General features: G+C 44.9%; 2 protein-coding genes across 4 annotated transcripts; both read left to right on the forward strand.

The window, feature by feature from the left end:
* On the forward strand, positions 1-8,273 carry tfr1b (transferrin receptor 1b). Its single transcript, XM_062379889.1, has 18 exons — positions 1-127; positions 302-527; positions 997-1,210; positions 1,669-1,806; positions 2,157-2,241; positions 2,438-2,560; positions 2,677-2,772; positions 2,871-3,010; positions 3,365-3,534; positions 3,625-3,744; positions 3,981-4,066; positions 4,146-4,209; positions 4,306-4,373; positions 4,456-4,523; positions 4,686-4,776; positions 5,105-5,332; positions 5,421-5,570; positions 5,693-8,273. Exons 1-18 carry the CDS (start codon positions 95-97, stop codon positions 5,903-5,905), a joined length of 2,313 nt encoding a protein of 770 aa, XP_062235873.1. The 5' UTR covers positions 1-94; the 3' UTR covers positions 5,906-8,273.
* Positions 8,274-8,846: 573 nt separating this feature from the next.
* On the forward strand, positions 8,847-22,543 carry tnk2a (tyrosine kinase, non-receptor, 2a). Of its 3 annotated transcripts, XM_062380120.1 has the most exons (21): positions 8,847-9,009; positions 10,443-10,539; positions 12,860-13,022; positions 13,319-13,389; positions 13,624-13,830; positions 13,925-14,074; positions 14,194-14,289; positions 14,598-14,779; positions 14,867-14,993; positions 15,096-15,242; positions 15,627-15,721; positions 16,116-16,310; positions 17,022-17,113; positions 17,228-17,272; positions 17,381-17,619; positions 18,622-18,825; positions 18,906-19,561; positions 19,896-20,040; positions 20,688-20,783; positions 20,909-21,036; positions 21,375-22,543. In XM_062380120.1, exons 3-21 carry the CDS (start codon positions 12,860-12,862, stop codon positions 21,379-21,381), a joined length of 3,045 nt encoding a protein of 1,014 aa, XP_062236104.1. In that variant the 5' UTR covers positions 8,847-9,009; positions 10,443-10,539; the 3' UTR covers positions 21,382-22,543. The 3 variants fall into 3 exon arrangements, with proteins under 3 accessions (XP_062236104.1, XP_062236105.1, XP_062236103.1); XM_062380121.1 differs by lacking the exon at positions 8,847-9,009 and having other exon boundaries at positions 10,414-10,539; XM_062380119.1 differs by lacking the exons at positions 8,847-9,009; positions 10,443-10,539 and adding an exon at positions 11,513-12,298.
* Positions 22,544-22,823: the final 280 nt, after the last annotated feature.

The raw sequence follows: 22,823 nt of genomic DNA on the forward strand, positions 1-22,823 counted from the left end.
TCCTCCACATGTGCCGTTCCTCATTTGCCGCTCAAACAGCCTCATCGAGTCGCTCTGCCACTTTCTGTCTTTAGGAACGGAAACAGCAGCAGCGATGGATCGAGTGAGGTCCACCTTCAACAACCTGGTGAGTGTTTGCCATCTGCATTTTTATATTTTTACTTTATTGTGATGTTAAATCTTGACTTTACACAACATGAGCTTGTCAGCCTGTCCTCCCCCGCAGCTTCTCTGTCAGCGCCAAATTCCTGTTGTACCCATCCCTCTCATCTTCCCTCGTCTTTGTTTTGTCTCTCCTCAGATTAAAAGCGAGCGCTACAGCAGGTTCACCCTGCAGCCGGCGGAGGACGGAGAAAGACACGTTGAGGTGAAACTGTCCGACGGCGATGCAGATGACACCATGGAGGTCACCACGGAGGTCCAGGGCCAGGACGGCGGCTCCCCGAGCTTTAGGCCGGCACCACCACGTCAGAGCCGGCGTCATATTTACTTCATGGCCCTGGGGACCCTGCTGATATTTGTAACTGGTAGGTCGCTGTTGTTTTTATGCACATCACAAAAAGCATCTTTATTTTTTTTTTTTGCTCGACCAACAGTCCAAAAGAAATTAAATAAACTGTCATAAGGGAAACAAATGTATATGACATGATCGCCTACAACAGAATCTTCACCTTCTTATGAAAGAGGATGTTGCTGCATGTTGCACAAAGTGTAAAACGTCTTCTCCCTCGACGTGAGGCAAGATTCTACTTTATCTGTAAAACACTTTTGGACAAGAATGTGACAAGTGCTGTACTTGTCACATAAAAAAGGCACTAGGACAAGATATAAAAGATGAACAAGGCAAATAGCAAATTAAATGATAATAAATGATTTATAATGTAATAAAGTTGGATTGGTAAAGTAGCTGTGCATAGTTCAACTTTTTCTGTAATTTCAAACCAGCCGATGAGTTGATCGGTTCCCATTTTAAATCAGTTCCTGGTTTTCTTTCAGGTTACCTGGTTGGTTACATCAGCTACCGTAAAGTGGAGCCACTGAACACAGAGCCAGGGACCACAGGAAGTCCAGTGCCAGCGACCCCGCCCCAGTTTGTACCGGTGATACCGCCCCGTTTTGTACCAGCTCCAGATTTGCCGCTGCAGTGGAAGGACATCGCCCGACTTCTGACGCAGAAACTCAGCAGCCAGGCCTTCGACAAGAGTCTGAGGTAGAGAACACACGTGGAGCTGGAAACGAAGGAAACTCACCATGCACACGGTCGACCATCAAACAAATCAATTTACCAAAATTCACAAAAAAGGAAATAATCAAAAAACAAAGACTTCTGTTCTTCTGAGGCGTGGCCATTCAAATTACAACTTTATAAACTCACTAGATTTTGTTCAAATCTGCTTCGAAACCAAACTGTCTGCAAATCGGACGTCTTCCGTCTTCGATAACAATCTGGTCATCAGAGTTGAATAGCACCATTGTTTCCCAAAGCCTTGAAATCAGCTCGGCGTCCTTTTTCATTTTGAAAATCATTAACTGGAAACAAAGCACGTTATGTCTACCAAGAGCTCACCAGTCATCCGTGGGCCTTTTCTCCGAAGAGATTAAACTGCACCCGAGACATTTCAGAAAACTGAAGTGAGTCAAAGCTGAGGAGGAAATGTTCTTTCACAGGGACTTTGATCTGCCCAGACGTTCGGCAGGAAGTGTGGATGATGCAGCTCTGGCGATCCGCATCTCTGAGGAATTCGAGCAGCTGAAAATGGTCCCGTGGACGGACGTCCACTACGTCCAGCTGCAGACACCGGACAGGTTGGTACCACACGAATCTGATGAATGAGTTGATTCTTGTTGGCCTGTTGGGGGCGCTGTAATTCAAGATCACGAGGGAAGTCCTAATTGAGTTTCTTTATTTCTGGAAGTTAGTCATCTTTTCTTCTCACATGACTGTCTCAGAGTCACTTGAGTTATTTAAGTTTTTATTACACTCAGTAGCTGTTTCCAGATTCCATGCTGTCCGTGCTGGCAGACATTATATCATTATTAATAGTTGATATTAAAACCAAGTCTAAGGACCAGTCCCAGTTCCTCTCCCTTGTCCCGCCCCCTACATATGAAGTGCCCCTTGCTGTAGTAACAAGCTCTTATCTTCTTATTGACAGCACACGTCCAAACCGTGTCCTCTTTGGGTCGGATGTCTTCGAACCTGCCGGGTATCTGGCCTACAGCAAGACAGGGACAGTTCAGGTGGGTCAACAAGACCGGTTTAAAGTCAGAAGTTTAATAAAATGTTTGTGATTTATGCTCCTTTTCTGTCTTTTTAAAATGTCATTAATGTGTTCGGGTTTGTACCTAATAAACTATAAATCATCAGCTGTAAGTTTGTATGAAAATACAAAAGTGGATGCTGATGTAATGGTCTGGTTGACTGGTTTGTACAAAGGGTAAACTGGTTTATGGAAACTACGGTCGTCAGGAGGACCTTGAAGTTCTGCAGAAGAAGAGCATTGAGCTGAAAGGCAGCGTCCTGCTGCTCCGCAAAGGAAAGATCTCGTTTGCAGAACAGGTACCAGATTATTTCAGGTTCTCGTGTGTCTCATATCAGATGCACAGACTTCCAGGATTCTGGGAAACTTGAGCTTAGCTTGTTTTTTTAATGTTTCTATTGTTTTTGAATATCAGGTGGATAATGCTGAAAGAAAAGGAGCCGCTGCTGTTCTGATCTACCCCGACTCTCAAGATTACAATTATCAAGCGGACACAGATCTATATGGACACGTACGTTTGTAATCACACAGTGGATTCAATTTTTAAAACCAGTAAAGTCTTAATCATCAAACTACTTGTCTTGATTTTTGTTTTCGCGTCCCCTTCAGGTCCACCTGGGTTCAGGCGACCCGTACACGCCGGGATTCCCCTCCTTCAACCACACCCAGTTCCCCCCGACTCAGTCGTCTGGCCTCCCCAAGATCCCAGCCCAGACCATCACCGCCAACATGTCCACTAGGCTTCTCCAGTAAGGACACACAGACTCCAAGTACTCATTTCACTGAGTCTTAAAACGTTCCTGTATCAGTGTTCATCAGAATGCTCTTGACATATTCATCTGTAATTTAGTAGTTTAGTATTTTTTAATATATTAATTAATATTTGCAAAAACTGTCAATTCAAACACCTGATAAACCCTGTCTTGTTTATACATGATCTATCTTCAGTAGCTAAATAGTTTCTGAAAGGTTTCAGTCTTAGTTTTACTTTGCATTTCAAACTTGACAAATTCCTCAAATACTGAAAAATATAGAAAGTGTAAACGTGGCTCCGGCTGTGGACTCTCTGTCCCTCACTCGCCTGTCTTTGTCCTCCTCTCTAGGAATATCGGTGGCCCTGAGGCGGATGCGAGCAGCGGTTTCAAAGGCGGCTTCGGCTCTGTGTCTTACCGACTGGGAGGCATCGAGGACGTCACCGTGGAAGTGAACAACGTGCTGGTCAACACGAAGATCCGCAACGTGTTCGGAGTCATCAAAGGATTCATCGATCCTGGTAAAGTAGAACCACACATGTTCAACTCCGATCATCTGCTGAGGGATTCGATTTTCGTTTTCAATGCGTGTGTTGTTTTGCTGTGGACAGATCGCTACGTGGTCCTGGGAGCTCAGAGAGACGCCTGGGGTAGCGGCTACGCCCGAGCCGCTGTCGGCACGTCTGTACTGATGGAGCTGGCCAAGGCGGTGAAAGAGATGGTGAAAAACGGTAACATATATATAACTCTCTCCACAGTCGTGTGTTAAAGAGTTTCTCCTGACAGCCTGCTTGTGAATAATCTAAAAGAATTTAAATGCCTTATGCTATAAAAGAGGATCAATGCACGTAAAAGAAGTTGATGGCGATCAGAACTTGGAAAGACGAGGAGATCGAAGAGATCTTGGTGATAAGGGCCGATGATTATCACTCTGACAATGGCATTAAGGTTATATTTCATTCTCTAGAAAGATTCAGGCCGAGGAGAAGCATCGTGTTTGCGAGTTGGAGCGCTGGAGAGTACGGAAATGTGGGTGCCACCGAGTGGTTGGAGGTAAGAACTACAAGTCTTTTAAAGAAAATATGTACTGTTCAAATTTCTTGTTTCACACATTTTTGTTTTTATTTTTTAGGCTTATATGTCCTCCATTGACAAAAGTGTTTTCACCTACATTAGCCTGGATGGAATAGTGATGGGTAAGTTCACCACACACACGGTAATGTGATGACTTTATATCTCAGTATTCAAATAGTAAAGATGGGATTGAACAGCGTATTTTTCCTTTTCTCTAGGTCGAGGCAGCTTCACGGCCTCAGCTAGTCCCCTGCTCCACAGCCTCATTGAGGACACGATGAAAAGGGTGAGGACACGTCACAGCAGGGTCACTCAGCTCCTTCATTAACACACAGGTGGAGATTATACTGAGTCTAATGTGCCCACAGGTGAAGAGTCCAAGCAGCTCTGGAACCGTCTACGACATGATGGGACAAAGCAACTGGGAGGAAAACACGTAAGGAGGAAAACCAGTTTTTAAATTTCTTTTAGCTTGACAAAAGTTACCTGATGTTTATGTTTTTCTTTTCCTTTTTGTGAAGTTAGTTTTATTTGTTTTTAGTCTTAAGAAATTCAATTCTCTAAATGATATTCGAACTTCCCATCATCATGTGAACAGACTGAAGCCGCTGTCAGTGGACGACCCCGCCTACACCTTCGTGGCTTTCTCTGGAGTTCCTGCTGTGTCTTTCCACTTCATCTCTCCCAATGTGAGTTCTTCATTTGACTCTTTATACATGTAAAGAAATAAACGATTCAATATAGACTTAACAGAGGATCAGACTATCATCACCATAATATGGATTCATATGTTGCTTCAGACATCCATCTGCTGTTCTCATACCATTTTTTAGATAAAACACAAATTCTCAGTTTAGTTGGTCGTTTGTGATTCTCCATAGACATTATGTAACTATAACTAAATAATTCAAATGCACATATTAAATGACTTGACAGTGTGTGTTTGCTGTTTTCTCACATCGAGTTGGTTCCTATAGTTATTTGTGTGTGTGTCTGTGTCTATGTTTGTGTCCAAAGACCGAGTCCTACTCTTACTACGGCACCAACCTGGACAACATGGATCACCTCAACTACCAGACCAACCACCGCACCAGTGAGATGGCGGCGGCGGCGGCCCAGTTCGCCGGCCTCATGGCCTTGCGACTGGTCCACGACCACCTGCTCAGTCTGGACGTGACCCGATACACCGACGTGGTCGATACGGCTTCGATTCAGGTCTACAAACGCATCAACCAGCTCGTACAGGTCCGTGTGGGATTCATACGAGGCACGTGTTTATCTGGGAGGGGCTCATTCAGTGTCCTGATAATCGGACTCATTTTTTTCTTTGTAGTCCGGTCAGCTGAAGGGCGTGAGCACCACCTGGCTGAGCAGCGCACGAGGCTCCCTGAACAGGGCCGCAGCGAGCATCAGCAGGACCATCGCCAACAGTGACCTAGAAAACCAGAAGAGCTGCCGGACCATCAACGACAGGATCATGAGGGTCAGACGTCTCCGCTGTGTTTTCACCTGCATGTTCACGAGTTGATTCCTAAAAGCAAATGTGTCTGGCTTTTGTCTCGCAGCATCTCACACGTGTGTTCTGATCTTCTCGTGTCGTTCTAGGTCGAGCGAAACCTCCTCTCTCCGTACACGTCGCCCACTGAGACTCCCTTCCGCCACCTCCTGCTGGGCCGCGGCCCCCACACGCTGGCGTCCCTCGCCGAGGCCACGGACATGAAGCAGCTCCGCGTCCAGCTGGCCCTGGCCACCTGGAACCTGCAGGGGTGTGCTCACGCCATGGTGAATGACATCTGGGAGATCCATGACACGATCTGAAGAGGAGGGTGCGGAGATGCAAGTGTGGGTGCGTGTGTGACTGTGTGTGGTTGAAATGAACTTTCAGGTAGAGCGGAGGAAGGAGCTCCAGTATCAGCACATCGAGCTCAGGCTGTCAATCTGAGGTCCTGCTCTTTAAATACATGCTTATATTTAATGAGGGGAAAGATTATCGACGAGGAGATGGAAGTTTTTAAAAAGTACCCAAAAAAAAAAGTACTCTGTACTTCTGAAAACCCCCCCAATCACATCGCACTTGTACGAGCATTTTAGCAGTGACCTGTAAACACGGAGAAATCTCATTTATACTTTAGTTTTATTTATCAGTGGCAGTGCCCACTATAAAGTTATCGTTTGTCTTTTTATACGACGTTATCGGAAGCAGTGCCTTCCATAATTATGACGGTTATACTGTCGGATTCTACGGCAGCATCTGCTACACCAACGACTCCTCGGCTGTTGCTGACAAAGTGGAGCCCCGGGTAAAGTTCGGCTTTTTCTTTTTTGGCCTTTGTTTCTTTTCTCCAAGAGAGTGTGCACCATTGATATAGTAGTTTTATAAAATTACATCTATGGCGCTTTGCTCTGTCATCAAAACAACTTTAAAAAGAGAGAAACTAAGGCCAGATATAAGGACATATTTATTTATATGAAACAAGCCCGTAGACGAAATATGCTTTTCTCTCGAGCCTCGTTTAGCGGAACTTTTTGCGAGGAAGCCATTTATGTTGACTTTAGAGCACTTAATATCGTGACGTTATCGGGAGCAGTGCCTTCCATAATTTATTCCCATTATCGGAAGCAGGGTCTTCCATAATGACAAGCAGTGATGGTAGTTTTTGTCTACCAGTGTGTGTGTGTGTGTTTGACAGTACATGTGTATTTATCGGGAGCAGCGTCTCTCATATTTCACTTCAAGGGTGGAACAACTTGTCGGGGACAGTGTTTCCCAGAGTTTTATTTTTTACATATTTATTTGTTTTTATTTTTGGTGTGTGTGTGTTTTTTTTGTGACGCAGTCCCCCTGACCTCCAGAGTGCACATGCTTCTGATTTCTTTATTTGCTTGTGCTTTAATTTCTGATGCATACTATGATCTTAACACAACAGAACCTGATGTGCCCCATAATGACAGGATTCAAATTACACAGGGAGCTGGAATTATTTACTGCTCTGTGATGTAACTGATATATGCCAGTCAGGACAAAGCCACAAGCCTCCACATGGGGGCACTGACGAGCTGAAAAGTGGGAGGAAAAGATTCTTGGCTATGAAGTTAAGACAAATATTAAACTTCTCTTAGCCATAATTTAATCCAGTGAATCCAAAAGCGAATTTAGCCTAATTTAAATGGCACCAGACATGAAATCAAACCAATCAAAGCTCAAGTTAAGGCCCAGGAGAGAAGAATACCAGTGTCTTGCTCCACTGATAGAAGGAGGAAGCATCACACCACCTCCCTGTTAAAGTAAGGAAAGCACCATGAATGGGGCTTCAGACTTTTGTTATGTTTTGCAATCAAGCAGCTCAGTACACACACAGTAGAATAGTATAGCGTATAATATGATATATCATGGTACTATAGCAAAGTATAGTCTGCAACATACCTGCTCTGTCAGTCTAGTTCTCTCGCTTTGTGTTTGTGACTTTAAAATGACCACAGATAAAACATAACTGTCTCTGCATGTGTTTTTTAATCCATTCTTCCACTTAACCTGCATGTTACTGGGTTTCTTTACTGAGGTGAAGCTCAACCGACATGAACCAAATTACAAACCTGACAAAACCTTCCTTCAAATTAAAGTTCAACCAACTCGTTCTGTTTCTACTGATACACACAGTATGGGGCTGTTGTTACTCTATTAACACTTTCTTTCTATAAAGGTTGGACAATCAGTGTTTTCCCTGGAATAAAAAGAAATAGAACATTATCTATAACTGATATTCCAAATAAGTGGAGCTTTTAGATGAATAGAAGTGTAAATCCCTAAATATGTACTACATTTAAAATCTGCTTTATTTAGTTACACTCACCCAACAAGGTCCCTGTGCTGCATTATTCAGATGATTTGATCAGCCTCTGCTGTTTTCTCACGTCAGTTCTGTTCAGCTTGTCACTGTTTTCCTTTGGGACTTTGGTTACAACAATCAGAAAGAAAATGTTCAGAAACTGGATTTCACTAAAAGTTAAACAGTATCTGAACCTTTTCAGTTCCTGCACTTAAACCATTTTGCAATAATGTTTCTTTGATTCACTCATTCTGCAGAAAATAGAAATAAATCCTCCTGCTAAGCATCATGTGCATGTGTCTCAGTTCAGTGTTCTGCTTCCTGTGGCCTGCCTTTCAAATTAAATGCACCATTTTCACTGAGTTGTGTATGTACACTTAACATATTACTCAACAAAATACAAAAAATATATATATCTCACAATTATATATTTCTAATAATATATACATGCATAATACAATATGTCTCGATATAATTCATAAAAAGATATAAAATATATACTGATATATATATTTTAAACATACGTATTTAACTTATGTATAATTAAAAATTGTACTATATATTTCGCTATATGATTCTTAAACATAACCACCATAAAATGTATGTGTACTTCAAAATAAAAGCATCAGTTTGAGGTGTTTAAAGTCTTACCAGCATACAATTACATTGTTATGAATCATTTTGCATATTTTAACAGATTGATTTCATTAAAACGTTATAATTATGTCATAGTAAAATAATAATGATGATTTTGTATTGCTTCGACTTGAAACGCCTTAAACTAATGTTTTTATTGTGAAGTCAGCTCCTCCTGAAACAGGAAGTGTTTTTATTTTGGTAATTCCGGTGCACGGAGAGCGGGGGCGCTGTTTGTTATTCACGTACGGAGGCTACGCACCGTTACGTCCATTAATCTGCGGCAGCCTCACGAATTAACCGAAGAGACGGAGATAACTGATCCGGTGGAATTCATCGTTTCCATCGATAAACAGCAGGAGACTCCGCCGGGCTGCAGCTGCTGACAACCGGGACACGGAGCGAGGAGCGACGGGAGGAAAGGACCGAGTCCTCCCGCTGCAGAGCCCGGCTTCAGAGGTCTGTATCCCGGGTTTGTTCTCTCTGCAGCCTCGAGTCGACATGTACAAACAAATCCAGATAAACTGAATAGATAAATAAATGAATAGTAAATGGTGAAAATCAGATTTAACATGTTGACACGTGTCGACCTGTAGATAAGAAGCTTCACACTGAAGCAGCAGCTCCATCAATTAAAGTCTCTTCTCATTCATCACATCTCTGTTTCTCTCTGTCACGACTTCTTCCTTTTCTTTTTATTTCTCCCTCTGTTTTTGTCTTTATTCAAAAACATGCAAGATGTTAAAACATGTGAATTTAATTCTGTGAATTTCCTTTAACAATATTAAAATTCATCTCAAAGATTCTAACATTGCCAGGAAAATAACGCTAAATATTTCCTTGTGTTTGCTCTAAAAAAACCGGATATAAAGTGATGTCTTCACTAATTCTTCACAAATGGGCTTTTATTTGTTCTTTTTTCTTATGTGTACTTTTACTTTTTAGTTTGGTTCATAGCTGTGTCTCCTTAAAGCGGCTGCATCCTCTGGAGGACACAGTCGACATGGACTACAGAGACCTTCCTCCTTCATGGGCTGAACTTAAATGAGACGGTCTGGTCTTCAGAGGATTTCTGGATTACACTCCCCTCCTTATTGCTGTCGCCAGTTAAGCCTGTCGCTGCCACTTTGTGAGACAGTTTGTCACTTAAGCACAATGAAGCCTGGGAAAGGTCGGAGCAGGAAGGATCCACCCGCTGCAGCCTTCATTCCTCAGGGATGGAAGGAGGCATTTGTTGACCTCATCTGGAGGAGCCTTCAAAATGGGACAGTGTAGTCGCATTGCTGTGACACAATTGGTCTTTTAATGCAGACTCCGAAGGATGCAGCCCCTTATTTAAGATTCAGCTCTGGTCCCAGCTGATGACATGGAGGAGGCAGGGTTTATGACCTATATTGCAGCAACCACCAGGGGGCAATACAGACGATTTGGCTTCACTTTTAGAAGCTGTGGTGTCGTCCATCTTTATTTACAGTCTGTAACCAACGCTCTCTTCAAATACTTTTATCTCAGCTCGAACATGAAGACAGCAGAAAGAGAATAAAACCTATTTCTAAATTCCAAATCCAGACTTGCACTAACTTGGATTCAGTCTGAGCCTCCTCACAGTGAGAACAGGGACATATGGACGCTGGGTTGCCAGGTCTGCTCCTGTCTGTCTCTGTGACTCAGTGTTTTTATGTTGTTCTCTCAGTCCTTCTCCACTGTGACTTATCCTGCTGCTCAATTTATAGCAACACATGAACTCCAGTTTTTCCTTGTGGCTTTTTCCTTCTTCAAACGAGTAAATTTAGCTTCCTCAGCCTCCCTGTCATTTCCTGCCTCTCATACATGCTATGCTGTGTGTAGTTTTTGGAATCAAATGCTGACTCTCTCTGTTGCTCTGTGTTTAGATGTGGGTTCCCTCGGTCCATGGCCGTGTCCAGGTGACCTCCAGTGACCTCAGTCACTCCTGATGCAGCTTTAATCCCTGATCCTCCAGACGTCAGGGTGAGAAGTCCCAGCTCTACTGTTCAGTCCTTCTAATTCGCTAAACAACAGATACCATCAACATAGACTGCATCTAAATGTGGACGACATGACGGCTCCCCACAAATTAACCAGTATAGGTCATTCCACCTCCTCCATGTTAGTGGATGAGACTTGGACAAATCTGCAAAGTCAAAGTAGATGTTAAATGTCGAATGTTCTGTGCAAGTGGTTTCTTTTCCACTAAATTTGGTTTTAATTAGTTGTATAACGTAGTAATTGACAGCTAACCAGCGATTGGTCGATCGCTGATGCAGTGACACTGGTTCCAAATGACATCATCGCCACAAGATGGCAGCGTTCGTATCCAGGCTATTTTGGCTTCATTTCTGGATAGTGGGAGGAAGCGGAGGTGTGTCGTTCATCTTTATACACAGTCTATGATCATCACATCAGATTGTAAACATAAAATAAATGTAAAAATACAGGCTTCTGATGCAGAGAAGAGAAGTGAAGCAGCTCCTCCTCCTCTCACCTCCTCACTTCTCCTGCCAGCGAGCGAACGTGAGCTAAATTCACTTTTTCTATTTTTGGAGCATCGGCCTGGATTCAACACGCCGAGATGAAAACTCAGATTTTGTGCTCATTTAGGCCACACATGCACACACACATGCACACACACACACACACACACACACACACACACACACACACACACACACACAAACACAGCCGCAGCAGTTCATGCCCCAGTTAGCTTGTCTTGGTTTGCAAATGTTGCAAACGGTGGAAGCTCAGTATTTCTGCCTTGTCCTTTTTCTATAGTATCTATACGTTTCTATACGACTAATTGACACATTGTTCTTATTGACTCTGGTTTTCTCAATCATCTCTGCTTCGTTCCTCAATATATATCATATAATGATATTATTTAATGCACCCACTCATTTGAAAGGGATCCTGACGTCAGGGAAAATCCGCCTCCAGAGCTGACTTAACATTTTTTAATTCATCAAACCATCATCATCATCCCTCCTTCACAGATGAGAAGCTTGATGTCGAGCTCATTGACCATCTGCAGCTATCAAATGCATGCTGGGAATTTATTATTTCTTCCTTAACCATCCATTCATTCATTTCTTCATCCATCTGGCCACCCACTGTATCTCCATCTCCATGTTCTCCCTGCTCCCCCCCTCCCTCCTCCGACGTCTCCCCCCCTCTTCCTCTCATCCTCTTGTTAGAGCCGCTGAATTATTTAACGTCAGATGCTGGGCTCAGCTGCAGAGCCAGAGGGAGATGGAGAACGAGAGGAAAAGATGGAGAGAAGAGGGGATGCACGGAGGTGTCTGACGCTGCAGGTCGTGAGTCAGCAGGGAGGGAAAGGGGAGACGGTGGGAGGGAGGGAAGTCGGGCTTTAGATGGTTTTAGGTGATACGACCGGAGAGAGAGCGGCGTTAGATGCCTCCCGGGCGTGTTGGTGTGTGTGCATGCGCGTATTGATTGAGCAGAGAAGGTCATGAGAGGAGATTAGCTAAACCAGACTCGCTGGTGTTGAGCGCGGTGCTACAGCTAATGCCTCCTCTGAATAGCAGCCAGACGGAAAAGAGGAGAGCCAGAATAAAGAGAAAGAGAATAAGGAGACAAGGACGAGAGGAGCTGTTACAGTATGGGGGAGAGCTACGTGTACCAGCGACTCCCCTTCGCCAGAGGAGAGGAGGAGGGGGAGGATGAGGACGAAGAGGAGAGGAGGATCCGGGAAAGTGTCGGGGGGCAAATGGTAAAGTGGTGGGTGGATGTGCAGTGATATTTCTTTTGTGTTGTCTCATTGTAATCACGCTCCTTGTGGTTGTGTGTGTTTAGATGCTGAGATTGTGTGTTTGTGTGCAGGAGGGTGTCTGGGGGTTTCATGTTTCTGGTGATATCATAGATGGGGTGTGTGGGGTGGGGTGGGGGGTGGGGGGGACACATACAATGTTTGCCTTGGTGGACGTATGAACTCTACTCAGTGACTGTATAGTTCATTATTTGGAATTTAAACGGTTTTAAAGATGAAGGGGTTGAGCAGTCAATAAAGAAAAACATTAATAGATTAATGATAATGTAATTAATCAGTAGGTGAAATGATGCACAGGTGTGTTTCAGATAATAATTCATCAATCAGGCAGTTTTATATCTAAAAGATGAACAATTTAGAGCAAAGATGTTTTTCCAGTGATTTTAATACTGTCCTGATGATCTTTGACTTAATGAAGCTGAGAGCAGCTCACTTACTTCAGGCTGAACGCCGTCCTGACGTGCACCATAACACAGCTGTGTGTGTCTGTGTGTGTGTGTGCAGATGCAGAGCGACGAGGGAACCGAGTGGCTGCTGGAGCTGCTGACAGACGTGCAGCTGCAGCAGTACTTCCTGAGGATCCGCGATGAGCTCAACGTCACTCGACTTTCCCACTTCGACTACGTCAAGAGCGAAGACCTGGAGAAGATCGGCATGGGGCGCCCAGGTGGGTCATTGATATTTCACAGCTTAACCATAAATCTTATTATAAAAATACTATGAAAACAAAAGAAAACACAAATATAACCAACTATGTAGAACTTAAATTAAGATAAAACAGAATAGACAACTATTTATCATAGCCGCAGATACTGAGCTGTCTGAAAGACTCATATCGGCCAATTTTATGATGTTAGATACAGTATAAAACAAGAGTTGCATTAAGTAAGTAGACTAGGCGGTCTGCTGTATAAGAAGCTAAAGTATGAATCTAATCTTTTGTCTGTGTTTGTGTTGGTTCAGGTCAAAGGAGGCTGTGGGAGGCCGTCAAGAGGAGAAGAGCTCTTTATAAACGAAAGTCCTGGATGAGCAAGGTGCACAAACAAAACACAAACATTTAGTTCTACAGTGGAACAGGCAGTTTTTCCACCAGAGCTGATTCCGAGATCCGAGGGAAAATATCCTCATACTCACCAAATCTTGAATTCCAAATGAGAGAGCGAACAACTTTCTCCAGTCCAAATTCACACAAATAAACATAATATTGTTTATACGGAGTAATGTGGCAGGGCATTATTGAAATCCGGTTTCTCCTTCTGCATCGTCAGGTATTTCCAGTCAAACGCTCTGACGCCGACCCCCAGCAGCCCGTCCCCCAGGGGGCGTCGTCCAGCCAGGCGCCCGCCCCCAGCGAGCCCACGGCCTCCCTCACCTGCCTGATCCGGGAGACGGAGCTGCAGCTGTTCGAGCGGCTCGGAGACGGCACGTTCGGAGTGGTGCGGCGAGGAGAGTGGACCGGTCCCAACGGCCGAGTGGTGAGAGGAGGGAGGAGTCTGGAAAACACACATCTGCTTAGAATCTGTTGCTGACGTTTCTGATGTTGCTCCGTCTCTCCCTCCTCGCCTCCAGTTGTCGGTGGCGGTGAAGTGTCTGAAAGCCGGCGTGTTGGACTCAGACGGGCTGGACGACTTCATCAGGGAGGTGAACGCCATGCACTCACTGAGCCACCAGAACCTCATCCGGCTGTACGGCATCGTCCTCACACAGCCCATGAAGATGGTAAACACTCACACAGACTGGCTTCATCACTGTATCCACTGTCCCTTGACCCACAAACGTGTGCAGGCGTTGTTGCTGATCTGAGCCTTGTGTACATGATGGTGTGTGTCTGTGTGTAGGTGGCTGAGCTGGCTCCTCTGGGCTCCCTGTTGGATCGTCTGAGGAAGCGCCAGGGTCACATCCTCATCTTGTCCCTCTGTAACTACGCTGTACAGGTCCGTGCACAAACCTGAAGTGAAACCTCCTTCTTTCACTTCATCACTTCTTTGGTGCAGTGTCCAGATGTTTGTGGAGCAGGTTGAGACAGAATTCTGATTTAAAATTCCACTGGAGCCTGTTTTCATTTTATACTCATGGCAATAAAATTACTAATTCGACCCACCTGATAGAACCATAACTGTAAAACTCTCTGTAACTCTAGATTTAAAGTGTAAACTATTTCTGCTTGTTTGTTTGACGATCCTTTTGTCTGTGTGTGTGTGTGTGTGTGTGTGTGTGTATGTTGTGTATGTTGTGTGTGTAGGTGGCGTGTGGCATGGCCTACCTGGAGCAGAGGCGTTTCCTCCACAGGGACCTCGCCGCCCGCAACGTTCTGCTGTCCACCAACGACACGGTGAAGATCGGGGACTTCGGCCTGATGAGGGCGCTGCCGACACACACCGACCACTACATCATGGAGGAGGGTCACAAAGTCCCGTTCCCCTGGTGAGGACAGCGTTCGGCCTGGTTCTCGCTCAACACAATCTGTCTGTCTTTCTCTACATGTCCATCGTTGTCCTCGGCTCTCCTCAGGTGCGCTCCGGAGTCTCTGAAGTCTCGTTCTTTCTCTCATGCGTCGGACACTTGGATGTTTGCGGTCACTCTGTGGGAGATGTTCACCCACGGACAGGAGCCGTGGCTGGGCCTCAACGGGAGTCAGGTTCATGCAAAGAAAACTTCTGCCTCTCTTGTTTTTAAACCAGTTAATAATGGCTTTTCAGAAAGTTACAATTTCTGCGTGTGTGTGTGTGTGTGTTTGCAGATCCTGCACAAGGTGGACGTGGAGGCCGAGAGGTTAAGTAAACCAGAGGACTGTCCTCTGGATGTCTACAACGTCATGCTGCAGTGCTGGAGCCCCAAACCTGAGGACAGACCAACCTTCATCGCCCTCAGAGACTTCCTGCTGGAGGTAGATTGGCTGTTTCAGAATAAACTCTTAAAATCTTAAATCTCAGCAATTGTGTCCATGAGAAATATGAATCAGACTTTTGTTTCTTCAGATTTAATGGAGAATGGTACAAATGTTGAGGGTAGAAATTCAGTTTTGTGTCATTTCCCCCTAAAAGAAACCAAATTTGCACATTTTATAAGAATAGGTTTTATGGCCCTTCTTTGCCTTTATTAGTGAAGTGACGGTTGAAAAATGTCAGGAAAGGAAGATTCATTTATTTATAATCAAATCAAACACTCAGAGTGATGCACCAGGCAGATAAAGGACAACACAGGGAAAAAAACTGGAATAGTGTGTGCCAGTTGTGTGAGACACTTCTGTAAGACAGCATGTGCTCTGCAGACGATGCCCACGGACATGAGAGCCCTGCAGGACTTTGAGGACGAAGACAAGCTCCAGATCCAGATGAACGACGTGATCACCATCATAGAGGGAAGGTCAGTGTGCGACACTGTGTTGGATCAGCAGGATCGCTGCTTCTACACAAAATCACTGTGTTACAAGACAACACATGGGTCCATTGTTGACGCAGGATTCTTTGCATTGTGGAGAATTACTCTAATTACTGACTCGTTACTGACTCGTGACAGGCATGTTGTGGCTCCTGCTGAGGGAGCTCGAATTTAAAACCACAACTTAATAAGATAGCACTTAATTTATTTATTCATTCATGTGGGTGTCATCATGTGACAGTTTGTTGTCCTCAGGAGAACCCCCAGTATCTCCTCTGTTATCTGCCATGTTAGAGGAATCAGGGCATCAAAGCAGAAGTAGAAAGATGTTAAACTGGTATTTGTGTGTTTCCATGTGTGTGTGTGTGTGTGTTTTCAGGGCAGAGCATTACTGGTGGCGAGGTCAGAACAGGCGGACGCTGCGTTTCGGTCAGTTCCCCCGACACGTGGTGACGGCGGTCGCCGGGCTGTCGGCCCACGACATCAGCCGCCCGCTCAAACACTCCTTCATCCACACGGGACACGGAGACACGGACCCCCACAGGAGCTGGGGACACGCAGACCGCATAGACAGGTGAATAATGCACAGTTATAAACATCACATGAACTGCAGCTCAGTTAAAAAGACTTGGAGGAATCTCCAGTGTTCTGCAGGAAGCTTTGAAGAGAGAACAGAACCTTATCGGTGGATTTGTTACAACAGCAGCTCTTCTTGGAATCATGAGAAATATAGTTTTCTCTCTACATAGAAAACACTAAATTGCTTGGACAGAATGAGTCCCCGCGTGTGGCTGCAGGGGGCGCTGCTGCTCAATAAAAGCTTCAGTATTACAGAAGAGTTGCTTTAAATCGTCCAGTGAACCGGTCACATTGATCACAAACCAGTGATTAACCATTGAACTGATTTAAATCGACATTTCCATTGTACAAAATGGCACCTTATCATTTCAATGGTTCATCATAAGCACAAAACTCTAATTTATCAGCAGATGCTCTGTAATTAAGCCTGAACCATGAGTGTGTGTTGAATGGCTTGGGTTCAAACTCTCCACTGGGGAGCAGCAGTGCACCACCTGTTGAACTGGTGCACAGTTCACACTCACACACTCACAACTTCCTGCTTCCTGCAAAACAAGCCTCAAATCCAAGAGCAGCAATCTAACAAGCTTCTGTTACAGGAGCAAAATGTTTATGTACGAATAATATTTATTGGCTGGTTGAGAAATGAATTCACTGCAACACAAATCCATTAAATCTGCTTTGTAACTGTTCATCCTTCTTCCAGTCTGTATTTGGGGAACCCCATGGACCCCCCTGATGTCCTGGGAATGGAGGCCGGCATCGCCCGACCGACCAAACTCCCCAACCGGGCCAAGAGTAAGTTCATCCCAACACAAAAAATGCACAAAGTCAACACAAACAATGTTTGTTTGAGATTTTAACAACATAGAAAACTGATCATTTTCAGTACCTCTATTCTCTCTCTTCCAGAGCAACCTCCCCCTCGTCCCCCTCAGCCTGCTGTTCTGCTGAAGAGTAAGTTTTCACTCTTTGTGGCCGAATACCTGACCTTTGAAATCCTGCTGCTGTTCTCATCTGACTCTGTGTGTTTGTGTGTGTGTCTGTGTGTGTCTGTGTGTGTAGAGCCGTTCTACGACTCGGTCATGGACGATTACGTGGACGATGACGACCCCAGCTCCTCGTCGGGCCTGAAGAGGCTCGGAGCGTCTCTGGGGCTGAAGCTGCGGCCGTGGGAGGGGGGGGCCCTGGTGCGCTCGGCCAAGAGCGAGGTGTCGCTCATCGACTTCACCGACGACAGCTTCAGCTCGACCACGCCCTCGCCGCTCGGGGAGACACAGCCGCCGGACGAGGACACACTGAAGGTAAACGAGAGACTGACAATCACACATGAACTCAGCGACCACTCTCAGGCCCATATTCCAGGATTTCTTTTCATGGCTACCTACTTACGTCTTTTTTCATAGAAACATTTTATTGTTTTATTTATTTGATAACATCATCACTTGCATCATGAGACAGAGTAGTTAAGGAATGACCTCACCTCAGCCACTGCTACACTAATACATGACTTTTTATGACCTAATCTAATCATCAAAGCCTTTTTTACACATTTGGTAATTTAACTTTCAATATAAAGTACATTTTTCTTTATGTACCTAAATAAAATTACATAAGTAATATTTCCAGCTCATGACTGTTTCCTGTTTTCTACGATTTTATTACTTTTACTTAAATTAATGATCTGAGTCCTGAATTTAAAACTTGAATTCAAATGTACTCGATTAAATAAATTAGAAATTAAGAGTCACACCAATGATCTGATTTGGACGAGTTAGGGATCGTCGTGTTCTGAATCTCTCTGACCATTTATTTCCGTAATGTTCGGAAGGATAATTTATCTCTGGCGAATGAGAATTATATATTTATTTTTCCCTGTTCATTAATTTCCTCCTGTCTGACTTCAAGTCTTTTTTACCTCCAACATCTCCCCAATAAACCGACTGTGAAGCTTCTCTCATCAACTATCTTTCTTTTAAAGTCAACACTAGAAAGTATGAAATGTGTGACACTATTCAGAAACCATGGGTTCACGGTTTTCCAGCCTTTGACCCAGAAATGTCATAAATAATCGATTTCTTCTTGGATGCATTTGAGATTGATCCTGGTTCAGTGGTTTCCCAGTGATTCCACCTCATAGCTTCAGCCTCTTTTCCATCTTCTCCACCAAGCTGTGGCTGATCCCTACTTGATGGAGATGTGTCTACGTATTAACGACAGCAGCAGAGTTCTTTTGTTTCCGTTCCACCCGAGGGACGACCCGTTCCCCTCCTCCTCCTCAGATAACTTGTCATTGTGGCCCTCAGGACACCCCCTCCATCCTGGACTGGCCTCTCCCTCAGCCGACCTACGACGCGGTCTCCACGGAGCTGGAGGACCAGTCGGAGGACCAGGAGGTGAAGTCCATCAACACGGGGCTGAGTGAGGAGGCCACGCCCACGCCCGGCGCCGCCCTGGTGGGCCGGAGCGAGTCGCAGTCGGCCGACCTCTTCCAGGAACTACAGAGAGAGGTAGAGGAAGTGAAGATGGAGTTTCACTCATGTTACGAAACATTTGATTCTCAACTGAACGTTTGTCTCTGATGATGCAGGTGATGGTGAAACTGCAGGTCCCCATGGCGACAGGCCGCTCCCTCCCCTCCTCCCCCCTCCCGATGCCCCTGGCTCCCCACCGACAGATCCTCCTCCCTCCTCCCTCCCCCGCATCCTATGCCTCCTTCTTTGAGGACCGTCCGGTGTTACCTCCTCGCAGCCCCGTCCCCCCGCTGCGTCCCTCCAAAAAACACAACCCCCCCGCCCGCCCCACCCAGCCGCAGGTCCGGTCCAGCTCCATATGTCTGCCGGACGGGGAGGACAAGCCGCCCCAGATCCCGCCAAGAGACCACGCCTTTTCTCAGCCGGGCTCCCGCTCCTCCTCTCCCCTCCCACCGGCCCCGCCACCCTCCGCCTCGCCCATGGCCTCGCCCATGGCTCTCCCCCCTCCCCCCCTCTTCGTCTCCCCACGCCGGACTGCAGGACTCCTGGGTCCCCTTCTGTCCTCAAATTCCTCGTCCTCCTCCTCTGCACCCTCTCAAGCCACATCCCATCCCTCACGCCTCGCATCTCCCGGCGCCTCCTCCTCTTACTCCTCCAGTCCTCTGCTGGATCCTATCTCCTTCCGTGAGGGACGCGGCCTGTCCTCGTTGATTGACAGCTCCCCGAGCTCTGCTCCCGCCCCACTGCCAGAGAGACCAGCTTTTTTGGAAAGGTGCGTTTGTGATATAAAACACCGTTCCCAACACAACATCCCAACACAACCTATCACACAAGAACACAATATTTAGAGGAAAAACAAACCACATCTAGTCAACGAGTCTATTGTTGACTCGAGCTGTGACCAAACATGAGTTTGTTTCTCCAATAGAAGTTTTGTAATTTGAATATCAGTTCATCTGAGTCTTATCCTGACCTTAATCTTGATGAGGTTATCGTCTTTGCTAGTTAATAAATATACCTAAATATAGATTCTTCAATTTAAAACCTAACAATTCAAATTAAAAGTCACCCGTCATCATTTCTTATCTGTGACTTTCTCTGATCAGATACGGAGCAGCCAACATGGTGGCAGTCAAACCCATGATGCAGAAGCAGCAGCCGCCGGGCGGAGCCAAACCTAATTCCTCTTATAACAACAACAACGGGCGGACCGCAGCTCCCAGCATGCAACAGGAGCAGAGCATCACACAGGTAAGGTGGAATCAGAGGAAATCCGCAGGACATTCCTATTCTTTGTTGTTGATTATCACACATGGTAAATACAAACAGGAGGAATAAACACAACGAAATGCGACAGGCAGAAAAATCTGATTTAAAAGAAAAGTGAATCTGTTGTGTCCTGATGGATATAAACTGAAGATTAAGATGAAGAAAACTTTAAATTAACTTAACAACTCCTGTCTTCACAGTGTGAAAATAACTTTGGGGGGAAAACCTCAAAGTCGACTCCTCTTGTCGTTAAATAGAAACCGATTTTCTATTTAGACGAAGATTATTTGTAATAGGGTGAAATTTATTTTAATTTGAGCAAATGATGATTTACATATATGTTTGAAATATGATACTCTGATGACATGGAGTGTGTCTGTGCAGAATACTGATGTGTCAAAGATCAAAAGCAGATGTTGGCTGCACTCCCACGGGCTCGTATCGCTCAAATTCTTTCTATTAGGAAATAACTTTACATTTGATCTTATCTGCAGTCATGAGTCCTGCTGCACCCATGGAACATCCTGAGCCCCTGAGTGTTGTTTGATACTTATTTAATTGTTTAAATAAAATCCACTCATCTTTTTGTAGATTCTTCAGTCGTTATAAACACACGGTGTGATTGACAGGTGCAGGCAGCGGTGCATGGTGTCACGCTGGAGGAGTGTCAGTCCGCTCTGCAGGGTCACAACTGGGGGATCCCTCAGGCCATCAGCCACTTGAAGGTAACCCAACAAAACAAACAACCCACTTGTGATCTGCTGTCAGCGGCCTGATGTGGAAAATACACGTTAAAGTACAATAACATTGGTTTTAACGTGAAATACTCGCGTCACTGTGTGAACTGTAGGTGGAGCAGTTGTTTCGCTTGGGGCTGCGGTCGAGAGCCGAGTGCGAGGAGCTTCTTCAGCTCCGCCAGTGGAACCTGGAACAGGCCAGCACGGTCCTGCTAGAGACGTTCGGAACCCATCTAAACAGGTAGAACTCAATGAAACAAAATGTCTCATTTTTCAATCTTAATCAAATACGATGTACCTCAGGGTTTAATTTTTGGACCTTTTTGTTTTGTTAATTTCTCAGTCTTATTTTACTTGAAATTGATAATAACCGAATCAAAAGAGAAAGCTAAGACCTTAGGGTTAGGGCTATGTTTCTATATCCTCTATTTTATAAGTACAGCTTTAAAAGTTTCCTTTTTGCACGATCTTATATTCGCAGGAAAAAAAAACTGAATTCTCACTTTTCCTCCAACATCTCACTCGAGGTTTTGCTAATAACCTCACACATGACACCACCTCTCTCTGTCGTTGTCTCAGGAAGTGACAGCGGACCCATCGAGGTGCAAACCATCGCCGGCCGGGCCCCTCGACATCATTTACATCGTTTGATGACTCATCGCTCCGAGGACTCGACACGTAGCAATGCTTCTTAACGAACGGAGGAATATATAGGGCAGTATTACGTGCCTCACTCTATGTACTGTGAAAACCTGCTACTACCTGCGTCATACACATGCATGCTCATTATAAGCTAACAGAGCAGTTTGTTGAATGACTCACAGACGACGTACTTGAAATGTTGCTATTTATGTTTTTGCTACCATTCGTAATGAGAGTCCTTTTTTTTTCCCGCTGAGCTCTACTGCAAACTTTTGTGTGCGGGTGTGAGATTTGCGTGCATGTGTGTTTGCGTGTTTGCAAGTGTGAGCTTACACTGAGGTACCGACACTGTACACGTCCATGCCTTTTTTTTGCTGTCCACGAAATCAGGGAAGTGTGAGCTGACGGCAGAGTTGTACTCGTATGTTTCTGTGAAAATGTACCGATAAGACGCTGTATTGTATTTAGCACTTTAACCCGGTGTGGAATATTCCTGCGGACATGTTAACTGCTGGTCAGGAGAAGATAAACTCGTTATCTCGTAAACTCGTTAGCGCAAACCAACACGGTTACTGGTATTAGCATACGGAGCTTTGTAGGCTTCACACATTCTCTTATCGGAGGCAATTAAATGCAAAAATATCAAAGTGATGACTTCCACCATCTGGGTCGTAGTCGCTCCACAAATTATACATTTAACGTGATTTCAAAAGTGATGTTTGGCTTTTCCTCCTGTGAGAACTACTGCTGTGTGATAATCATCGACACATCCTGAATTAGTAGTGTGTGTGTGTGCGTGTGAGTGTGTGCACGTGTGCTTAGCGCTGTGTGATACCTACACACAGATCCTGAGTGTGATCACACCTGGATTCATCCGCAGCTAAACAGAAAAAGAAAACGATGAAGGAATCGTTTGTTGTTGCAGCTACTCTGGTTTTTATCAGGCCATCGATCACTCAAACTGTTTCATTAGAGCAGCTTCTAAGTGTAATATATGCAATCATGTCCTCGTGGTTTATAATAAACTGGAATTTGAGTCTCTCTTTTCAGTACTGCAGGTGTTGATGTGTTATTTGTGTCGTAAATGTCCCGAAGAAAGAATGTTAAAGTTGTCTGTGTTGCTCATTTGATCAGTTTCACAGAAATAATACAAATAAGTTTATATGTTTAATATGTTCTTCTATAAAATGAAGCTCAGCTGCTGCCCTTTGGATCCAGGGACAGCTGATTGGCCAACGAGTTTCAGCCACTCCCCTCCCCCTGGTTCATGTGGAGCTTCTCTCTGAGCCTCCTCCACAAACACATAGAGCTTCTACTTTAAATAAGAGTAATGTTAGAATATGAAAACACTTTATCAGGTTATGATTCAAGGAATACATTTAAATG

Source organism: Platichthys flesus, chromosome 21, assembly GCF_949316205.1.
Source record: "Platichthys flesus chromosome 21, fPlaFle2.1, whole genome shotgun sequence".
NCBI lineage: Eukaryota > Metazoa > Chordata > Actinopteri > Pleuronectiformes > Pleuronectidae > Platichthys > Platichthys flesus.